Source organism: Misgurnus anguillicaudatus, chromosome 12 (assembly GCF_027580225.2).
Source record: "Misgurnus anguillicaudatus chromosome 12, ASM2758022v2, whole genome shotgun sequence".
Taxonomy (NCBI): domain Eukaryota; kingdom Metazoa; phylum Chordata; class Actinopteri; order Cypriniformes; family Cobitidae; genus Misgurnus; species Misgurnus anguillicaudatus.
The window spans coordinates 41,189,290-41,200,005 of record NC_073348.2 but is presented as its reverse complement, the minus strand read 5'-3'; the positions used below and the strand labels follow the sequence as shown (position 1 = coordinate 41,200,005).

Here is a 10,716-nt window from a genome sequence, read left to right as displayed (position 1 = left end):
ATGAGACACTTTCATGGAAACTGATTTCATAAATGGATATAATGACACCGGTACTTTCCACACAAACCCAAGAGCTCAGGAAAAACCGCACGGAGTCTCCGAGGAGCGATGTGCGAGCGCCCGACACACGAAGAGTAAAATCACCGAGCGGTCCTCTCTCACGGCCCAGCGTTTTGTGAATGCACCTGCCGGCACACCCTGTTAAACCGTCTGTAATCTGAGAGCGGGCGCGGGAGAGAAAAGGGCCTTTCACCTGCGCAAACACTCCATAACAAAAAGAATGAATTACACGCGCAAAAGAGTTTTGTAGTAAAGTTTATACAGTTAAAATGCTAAACGTTACATCACAAATGAGACTGGACGAGCAGAAGAGATGTATTTCATCATAAGTGAGCTCATGTTATTTACACCAAAACTATCTGATCTCAGGTTCCCTCCGTAAGATCGACATGAAGTAGAAATCGACCTTTTGAAAATCCGTGTCTCGCTGTAAAACACAAAGCACTACAGACACGCGGCCGCTCGTTCACCGCTGAATGTTTCTCTATACGCTCATCGTGAAAATACAAAATATCCCAACATAAGATTCACTTCTCAATGCCGGCCTGGATGTCTCTGTCAGGTCCTCCGGCACATATCAAAATCTGTCTCTTTCAGATGCTTGACTGCGATTGGTCGGTGCCAGCCTCCGGCGGGCTGGCCGCCGCCCCCTCGTCATTGCTGCTGTCCACTTCCTGTTCCATGGCCGAATCCTCGTCCAGACGCTGGCTGGTGTAATCGGTGATCTCCAGAAAGCCGCTGGGCTCCACCACCACGTTAGACTGACTCGAGTCAGGCATGATGGAGAACTGAGGAATGACCTGCAGACACATGACACAAATCAAACGTACATCAACACTACAACAACTGTGTGCGTCTGTGTTACAGTGAGGGAGACGCACCTGTATGATGTCCACGTCTGTGCTCTTGATGTGGCTAAAAGGTCCGTGTGTCGGTTTGGAGCTGCTGATGAGCGATGATGAGGGCGGGGCTTTGGTCAGCGGGCCGCAGTCACTCGACGAGTCCACCACCATGGGCTCGACGCTCGGATCGATCTCGGCCTCCATCATGGAGATCTTCAGAATGTCAGAGACGGAGCTTTTAGGTGCTCCTGCGCTGGTGCTGGACTCGGGCTTGAGTTTAACAGACACCTCACCGCTGCTGGACGCAGGCGCACACTGATGACCTCCGAACGTGATCTTGGTGACGGTGGCACCTTGAGTGATGATTGGCACCTGGGAAACACAAAGAACGTCATAATGCAGAACAGAGTTTCTGTTGAACGACACAGTGACTTCAAATCATACACAGCACATTCTGGTGGTATTTTCTATGAATATTAATATAAATGATCAGAAATAACTGAATGAAATAACACAGTGCTTGTGAAACCGAACCAAACGAGATCTCGTGTGTGTGTTTTTGCATTATTTCAGAGAGACTCACCTGACTGCAGCCGGGTGTCTTACTGGAGCCCACAGGGTGATGCGCCTGCAGGGGCGGAGGCTGCGACAGCTGCGTGTGCGTTTTGGGCCGGTTGTGTGAGGTGGGCGCCTGCTGAAGTCTGGGCAGCTGTGGAGTGTGAGGAGGGTTCGAGGACACGAGCTGCACCGACGGCTGAGAGCCAGCCGAGGGCGACTGAGAGTCAGAAGGGGCGGGTCTCTCTCGCTGCACAGACTGTCTGGGAGTGGCGGGCTCCACCCTCTTAGAGGATGTGGGTGTGTCAGACGGACTAGGGGCGGGCTTGCTCAGGGTGGGTGGAGCCGTGCGGTGCTGTTGTAGTTGAGGAGGAGCCTGGCTCACAGTCTGAGCGGAGCGGTAGAACAGACCCGTCTGAGGATCCAAAGTGTCGCCCTCTAACTGTCCCTCCTCCACCACGATCTGCTCCTCTAACTCTTTATTATGCGGATCAGACGCCTCCACCTGCGTGACGACATAAACACTTTAGGAGCTGCAGAAAAACTTCTCATGTTAAACTCTGATATAAACCACAGATTTTGCTTTAGGGTTCTGCCAGATCTCTGATAAATACTCTGTGACCTTTGACCTGCTGTATGACATTTGCAGATGTGGGAGGAGCTCTGTGACCTCTGACCTTCTGTGTGACTCATGCAAATGTGGGCGAGCTCTGTGACCTTTGACCTGCTGTGTGATGCGTGAAAATGTGGGAGGAGCTCTGTGACCCCTGACCTGCCGTGTGACGCGTACAGATGTGGGAGGAGCTCTGTGACCCCTCCCTGACCTGCTGTGTGATGCGTACAAATGTGGGAGGAGCTCTGTGACCTTTGACCTGCTGTGTGATGCGTACAGATGTGGGAGGAGCTCTGTGACCCCTGACCTGCTGTGTGATGCGTACAAATGTGGGAGCATCTCTGTGACCCCTGACCTGCTGTGTGACGCGTGCAGATGTGGGAGGAGCTCTGTGACCCCTGACCTGCTTTGTGACGCGTGCAGATGTGGGAGGAGCTCTGTGACCCCTGACCTGCTGTGTGACGCATACAAATGTGGGCGGAGCTCTGTGACCTTTGGCCTGCTGTGTGACGCAATCATATGTGGGAGGAGCTCTGTGACCCCTGACCTGCTTTGTGACGCGTGAAGATGTGAGAGGAGATCTGTGACCTTTGACCTGCTGTGTAACGCAAGCAAATGTGGGAGGAGCTCTGTGACCCCTGACCTGCTGTGTGATGCGTTCAGATGTAAGAGGAGATCTGTGACCTTTGACCTGCTGTGTAACGCAAGCAAATGTGGGAGGAGCTCTGTGACCCCTGACCTGCTGTGTGATGCGTGCAGATGTGGGCGCTGGGTTGTTGCTCTTAGATGAGGATAGCACTGGTGATGGTGAACAGGACGCTGTTTTAGTCTGGCTGCTGGATCCAGGAACATCTCCACCAATCAGAGCTTTACTTACTTTACCTGAAACACACACACAGACGTGAACCCCACATATCTCTGTCAAGAGAACTACACACACACACACACACACACACACACACACACACACACACACACACACACACACACACACACACACACACACACAGCACTGCTTTCATTGAGTAAAGAAACCAATCAAAAAATGTTCAAGGACACTTTTCATATTTACACCACAACACCAGATGTACTCTTCCAAGTCTATCAAAAGTCTTTATTGAAGGTGAAGATAGTAAAATGAAAATAACACTTTATTCTTTAAGAAGTATTGATGTAGTGTGGGTTAGTAACTTGTTTCAAACAGTGTTAACTGTGAGTTTACCCATGTATTCAGTGATGGGTGCAGACTCTGCTGTGCTCTGACCGGACGGTTCGGGTGACGGCTTTCTGTCAGGAGGGACAGGGATGGGCACTGCCATCTGACTCAGGTCAATCGTGTGCTGACGTGGTTTGGCGTCACCTTTCTCCTTCACTGTAACACACACACACACATGAATAGAGCAGAAACACAACAGGAAGAGGCTAATAAACACCAGATGGGTCACAAACACACACCACTGGTCTGCTGAAGCTCCAGCAGGGCTTTGATGGTAGACGTAGCCGACTGAGACTCTCCTGTCACATCCTGGTAAATGATGGTGGGACTCGCTTCCACTGCAACTTCCTGTTCGGTCCAATCCTGCCCTCTGGAGGTGATAACATGAACTACAGGCTGAGACTCTGAGAGAGAGAGAGAGACAAGATTCATGTTATTTATTCTGCATCAATCAAATCCTTTACCGAAAGCCAAAGACGCTACTGAATTAACAAATGATACAAATATGATGATATAGAGGATATAAAAAAACAACGTGTCTACGTGAGGTGCCAATGTTTTACATTCATGGATTGAAACAATGACACTACTGGTCACCAATAAGATAAGAAACAAAAGTTTGACTCTGAATGAACACATCTGAAAGTTCAACATCCATTTCCACATTTACATTTTAATATGAGATGTGTCACCACCACGTGTTTGTTACTGAAGTCAGAAACGGTTTATTGTTTTCTCTTACCGTGAGTTATGTCAGACGCTAGGCTGCCCTCCGTATACGCGGGCGAATCGTCTTTCGTCATCACCTCCTGGATGTGACCCGTGATAGTGCTGGATTCTGTGCAGCGAGAGACCTGCTGAAGCGTCTCGCTCACCAGCTGCCGGGTCTGTTCACTCACCACTGTCGTCTGAAAGGCCATGGGCTTGGGTTTGATCAGAACCTGAGGACACACAACCTGATGAGATGATCAGCACTGAACTTCACCAAACAAACGTAAACAAAGTTCACAAACATACTCTTCTTTGTAACCCACCTGCGTTTTTCCCTGCTGACCGTACACAATCTTGGTCGGGATGATTTTGGTGGTGGTAGAGGGCTGAACGCCTGCACCGAGACTCTTGGGCTGCGTCACAATCATTTTAGTGATGGGCCTAGAAGCTGTGATGATGGCCGGCTTCCCCCCGGGCACCGTCTGCAGGCCTTTCTCTCCCTAAAACACACACAGTTTGATCAGAAATACATTCACTTTGGGTCGTTTCAGTAGATCGGGTGATCTTACCCCTGCGTTTAACAGCGTTGTGACCACGTTTTTTCCTGGAAGTCCCTGTATGGTGGTTCCTTTGCCGGTGGTCTTCTGCACCACGATCACATTGGGTTTGGATGTCATGGGAATAGTGGTGATCTTTGTTGTGGTTCCTGTGACACAGAGCAAAAGTCACGATCTGCAGTTTTATTAGCCTAAATTCATGAAATCTTAGTCATTCCTCACCAGACACCATACTGGTGGTGAGAATTTTCCCCCCCAGCGAGGCCAGAGATTTGGGCACGACGGTTATAATGCTGCCGCTGGTGGTTTTGACGTAAGTGGCTCCGGCAGGTGACGTGGCCACGCGAGCAGCGACCGCAGGATTGACAGACGGCCGCGTGTACGTCGCAGGACTCCCTATAAAACAGACACTGTGAGTGAAAATATCATCTTTCAACTTACACACACACACACGAGGCAAAGGTGCAGGAAGGTCATTTGTGCAGTTGTGGGACTCCCGGTGGGATTGGAAATCAGTTTGGTGGTCATTATGGCTCCATTGCTGCTGACGACCATGATGGGGGCGGAGCTACTGCTGGGGAGCCCTGAACTGGAGGGTTTGGGTAAAATCTTACTGGGCTGCATCTGCTGCGTGATGATCTTCACACCTGCACACACGCAAACACACATTTATCCACCTGATACTAAAAATCTTCATCCATCACATTCAAACATCTAATGATACCTCCTCAGCCCGACACACAGTCTACACAGCACTGCTCAAGCACATGTAAACTCCAGGAATAAATCTCACACATACAGTCAGACTCAGTGTGCAGAAACACGCTGATGATATCAGAGACACATCAGATTCTGACTCCTGTTTAATCTGTATAGAGGGTTTGACACCGGGTGACGTGCCTGTGCTCTGCGCGGACGAGGAGACGGGTGATGCCTGCATGGCTTTAGGAGACACAGATTGAGCCGCTGTCTGCTGTTGTTTGGGGATCTGCAGAATCTGAGACGGAGAGCCGACCAAAGCTTTAGGAGACGGCAGTCGGCTGGAGGCCAGTTTCACTGCGGCAGATGAGCCACCTGAAAGAAACACAAATGAATCCTGACACACAGAAGCCCTAAAAACCAGCACATAACACCACAAACACACGCTTACCCTGCGCGATCGTAGACATCACCACCGAAGGGGTGGACGACACCATTGTTGTCACGGCAACAGGACCGGGTCCCGGCACTACGCTGGAGCTCGCCGAAATCACCATCGTCTGTTTCTGAGCGGCCGCCGAGAGCGCTGCACTCGATACCAGTTTAGACATGGCTGCGTAGTTGTGTGACTTTGACAGGATGTTTGGCACAAAGTTGGAGCTCGGAGACGTTGTCACGATAATAACCTGAATGAGAGAAGCTCTGATTAAAGCGTTTTAAATTAACGCTCAGCACAAAAGATGGTCAGAGTCTTATTTAAGAAGAGTCACAGCGTTTCTACTACAGTATCTGAAACTAACATTAAACTGAGATACGAGGATGAATTCAAACTTGAACACTCAATGAGGTTTCTGACCGACCTTCTGTGTGGTGGTGTTGGTAGTCTGGGTGGAGGGTTTGGTGAAGGTGATCTTCACAGGTGACATGTGCGGCGGGAGAGAGTTGGCGATGCTCTGCATCAGGCTGCTCATCTTCGGGCTGCCGCTCACTGGAACGGTGATGGTTTTGGAAATGGGCGCGGCCGCTTTAGGCACCTCCTTCAACAGCACAGGGGAGGAGCTGGACGAGTTTGTTCTCCGCCTCTTACGGGGTTTCTCATCTTCATCAGAGCAGCTCACGCCTGAGAAATGAGGAGCGAAAATGAGACATAACACAGGGTTCCCACACCTTAGTTCACTTCAAATTCAAGGACCTTTCAAGGACTTTCCAGGTCTAATACCCTCAAATTCAAGGACTAAATGTGGGGACACATTTCAAGTGAGAGCAAGGTTACATCGTGTTACCTTTTAAGATACATTGTTACAGTTCACTTACGAGGGAACTCGCGCTGCGTCACTGCGGTGACACTTTGGGGACACCTTCAGGGGTAAATGTGTCTGAATGTGTATATCAAATTCAACCAATGATGAGGCTTAACGACAAAGACAGTGTGACGCGGGAGCCAGGAAGTATATGGCTATCTGAAATATTGCCAAAGATGGCGTTACAGGTACGCAGGAAGTATGGCAAGGGAGACGCAGCGTCTCGTTCCCTTCTCAGGGAACAACAGTTACATACGTAACCCGAGATGTTTTCATGTGTCAAACACAACTATGCAAAAAAGCATTTTGGTATGAATCAACATTCACATACAGAAAATATAAGCATTTAAAGTGAACAGTTTAGCACGTGTGTAGAATTTTATGATATTATCCTACACTACACAGGGTTGATTTATTTCCAGAAAACTTGCATAAAATAGATTCAAGCACGTTCAATGACCTGTATCTATGTATGTATATTTTGAAAAACTTCCCAGGGTCTTACATTTTTTCCCCCTGATTCACAAACTTTCAAGGATTTCAAAGACCCGTGGGAACCCCGATAACAGCACAGAGGTTTGAAACGAATAAAATAATGGTTCTGATAAAGTAACGGTTACAACAATGTTCTGTAATGAGGTCATCCAAAAACTCCTTCAACACTAACAAACACTGCTCATGATAGATTTTGGGTGTGCCTGATTTTTGCTGTATTTTTCTGCTCATGTGTGTGTGTAATGAGTTTCTGCTGTGTGTGTAAGTATCGTACTCTTCACGTAGACGGTACTTCCGCTGGGCAGCACTACGACGTTTGAGGCGGGGCTGGCCGGTCGAGGGGATTTAACAGCTGCTGGTGCACTGGTGCTGCTGGGAGTGGAGGTGGTACTGGTGTATGAATAACAAACCACCACTGCAAGACAAAAACAATAAACCCACAATCATTTGCTCATTCTGTTTCTGATCACTGCGACTGTGAAGGGTCTCTTAAACTGACCCCTACCTTCTTTGTTGCCGGTTTCAGAGGGTGGGAGCAGCGATGCGTTCTGGTGCGCGCTAGCATTGGCCACCGCATTAGCCGTCACAGTGAAGGCTGTCTGAGGAACCAGTCTGGGCATCAGAGGAACCAACCGACGCCCCTCGATAGACCATTCAGATGAGCTATTGGGCCCGGACATGCTGTATGAAAACAAAACACACTGAAGATTCACTGCGGGTGGAGCTACTCAGCGTAACATTACACAAACTGATGGAGAGTTGAGACAGAAGAGATCAATTTAATTGGTTAGGGCCTTATGGTGCGAATGAAGCATTAAGTGCAAGTGATTTACATGTTAAGTGAATGCACAGACGCGATAGGGTTAGGGTTAAATCGTGATTCGCACGATTTAAGTTTAAGTTAAGTTTCATTTGATGCGTGAATTGTGAAAAATCTGAAATTAAGCTGAGGCAGAAATACAAAACAACAATGGAGGACAAATTTCAGGCGCAAATGTTGCGACTTAACTTACCTTCAACTATCCAACTACACGTGAATAGCACGATTTATAATAGCACGCAAATGTAACATGCTAATGAGACGAATTTCACACACTAATGCCTTGAATTTCACTTATGAATGACGCACGTTAATCCAAAATGTTCAAGCATCCAACTATTCACACAATTAATTCGTTTAATTCGCGTCCGGTGTAAACGCACAGTAACAGGTGATTATGACAACGTCAGACACAATGAAATGATGATGTTTGTATTTGTGAGACTCACTGGTATGCGATGGTGGTTAAGCGTTCATCATTAACAGCTCTGCGGACCTCAGCTCGATGACGTTCTGTTGAGATACTGACACACCAAACAACAGTTCAGAAAGACGTTCAGCCGTAAATCATACGGCACATCAACATCATCAGTAGCAGATACCTGAGGACTCTGGTGAGTTCTCCGAGGAGCTCTTTCTTGTCTTTAGTCAGATCTCCCTGAGCTCTCAGCGCACTGATCACACCAGCGTACGCTTCCAGCTCTGTCAACACATATAGCATAACAATTCAAACGTGTGCACAACAAACATGTGAAGGGTTAAAGGGGTTTAGTCTCACCCAGTTTGCGCAGGATTCGCTTGCATTCGTCTCTGCTGAGATCGAGCAGCGCGGGCCACACCACCGGCATGCTGCCCGTCAACGGCTTTTCCTGCTGAATCATCAACTTCACAACAACATTCTAAATTATTATTTGACATTATTATTATTATTACTGAATACATTCAATGATTAACAAATGATCACAGCACACTCACATCTGACAAAGCAATACTGATGCTGGAAACTTTCACCACTTTGTATCTCTAAGAGCCAATAATCTTCAAGAGATCCTGCAGAGGAAACGCATCATCAGTCATCTCAAGAACAACAGATTGATAATCATGTGTTGTTTATTAGACTCAGCTTAGATAAAGTTCATCATTATTATAAAAACTAAGCTATGAAAACCTCCTTTAGAACAGCAGTGCGGTTAGTTATTATCTTTAACCACCATACAAAAATGAACTATTTCAGCTGATATATATATATATATATATATATATATCCATGATGTTTTAACCATACTGTTATATTAGTTGTTAATATTTAGTGGTTTAAAGGGATAGTTCACCCAAAAAACAAAGAATGTTTGTAATAAAACTGCCATAGTTCCATAGTAGGAAAACAAACATTATGAAAGTACTGTGATAAAGGATGAAGAAGATATTTTAATAAATGATGGTAAGCACACAGTTGATGGTACCCATTGAATTCCTTCGTATTTGTTTTTCCTACTATGGAAGTCAATGGGTACCATCAGCTGTGTGCTTACTATCATTTATCAAAATATCTTTTTTTGTGTTCATCCGAGAAATTAAACTCATACAGATTTACAACAGCATGAGGATGAGACACTGATGACAGAATTTTCATTTTTCTGTGAACTATCACTTTAAATACCCATTCGAGGTCTCTCTTTAAGTCCAAATGTGTTTATCAGTGCAGTAAGTGCAGCTTTTAGAATGGTCACATCCATAATGTTGTTTATCCTCATAAAAGCACAAATAGTATTAATATTACCTTTTTTTCACATTTTAATTCACAGAATTCCTACAAAGCATGTTGTCAAAACGTTTCTTTTTTTGTCACAAACACAATTAAAACACATGCATAGACTGACATTTTCATCACATTACAAGTTTAAGAAAATTTAAACAGATGCTTCAATATATTGGTAATACATTTTTTTTTTAATTTTTAAGTGAAAATGTCACATCCATAACGCTGAAATTGCTCATAGGAATTGAGGTGATTAAAGAGTTAAAGCGTCACGGGCTCTGACTGACATCAGTTTTTATTCTGACATATTAGTCTGATAGGAGATCAGCCTCTCTGTATGTGTGTTCATTCTGATCTCTCACATGATTAAAGGGTGTTTATTATGATCTGATCTACGGTCAGTGTTTGTCACAGATCCAGACACGACGAATCAAACGAACAATATCTTGAATTAAATTAAAATTCTTCACGTCAGTTTTAATGAAGCAAATGCAGATTATTTAATCCGACAACAGAACATTGAGCATGAATCGTGAATGCTTTTAAAGAATAAATCTGTTCTACCAATAATAAAGATGTTTGAATGATGTTTTCTATCATTAGTTTTTATTGTCAGAGCTATGTTAGCTTTAGCCTGTAGCATCTGTAGTGTTTCACACAGCAGTAAAACTCTTCATTGACTCCTGAGGTGAAGATGTGTAGTAAAACACAGCTTATCATCACTACAATCATTAATGTGTGGTTTCAGTGGAGCACTGCGAGATGAAATTTATTCTTACCTTCATTTCTGTGCAGTCCTTCAGCTCCGCCATGTTTATCAAACAACACACACAGCTGTCCGTGAAAAAGCCCGACGAAATATCCACATAATACAATGAAACAAAACATCAGCGTCTAGATTTAGAAATCATACTTAATGAAATTAACTGTAAATCGCACTGATACTAAACAACAGAAAGATTACTCAACGATTTATATACAGCGCAGGCAATATTTCGGGCAGCGCATACTGGGCACGCGCGTCTTCATTGTTGACATTCTTAAGTGCGCGTTCACTTCACAGCATCGACGTTCAACCGCGTTCAACA

General features: G+C 45.7%; 1 protein-coding gene across 2 annotated transcripts; it reads right to left on the bottom strand.

Moving 5' to 3' along the window:
• Positions 1–299: 299 nt before the first annotated feature.
• On the bottom strand, positions 300–10,616 carry emsy (EMSY transcriptional repressor, BRCA2 interacting). Of its 2 annotated transcripts, none has more exons than XM_073874640.1 (21): positions 10,408–10,616; positions 8,845–8,919; positions 8,648–8,753; positions 8,472–8,571; positions 8,319–8,393; positions 7,555–7,730; positions 7,324–7,464; positions 6,114–6,373; positions 5,705–5,939; positions 5,455–5,628; positions 5,053–5,201; positions 4,777–4,951; positions 4,567–4,703; positions 4,321–4,497; positions 4,029–4,227; positions 3,526–3,690; positions 3,293–3,442; positions 2,810–2,952; positions 1,486–1,962; positions 942–1,274; positions 300–860 (listed from the first exon to the last, which is right to left on the bottom strand). In XM_073874640.1, the coding sequence occupies exons 3-21, from the start codon at positions 8,748–8,750 to the stop codon at positions 654–656; spliced, it is 3,576 nt and encodes a 1,191-aa protein (XP_073730741.1). In that variant the 5' UTR covers positions 8,751–8,753; positions 8,845–8,919; positions 10,408–10,616; the 3' UTR covers positions 300–653. The 2 variants fall into 2 exon arrangements, with proteins under 2 accessions (XP_073730741.1, XP_073730740.1); XM_073874639.1 differs by having other exon boundaries at positions 4,029–4,242; positions 10,408–10,615.
• Between the last annotated feature and the right edge of the window lie 100 nt (positions 10,617–10,716).

Coding starts and splice junctions, on each gene's coding strand:
- emsy (XM_073874639.1), bottom strand. CDS start 8,750: ATGATTCAGCAGGAAAAGCCGTTGACGGGCAGCATGCCGGTGGTGTGG. Junction 8,394..8,471: donor GAACTCACCAGAGTCCTCAG/GTATCTGCTACT, acceptor TTGGTGTGTCAG/TATCTCAACAGAACGTCATC. Junction 3,691..4,028: donor AGCGTCTGACATAACTCACG/GTAAGAGAAAAC, acceptor TCTCTCTCTCAG/AGTCTCAGCCTGTAGTTCAT.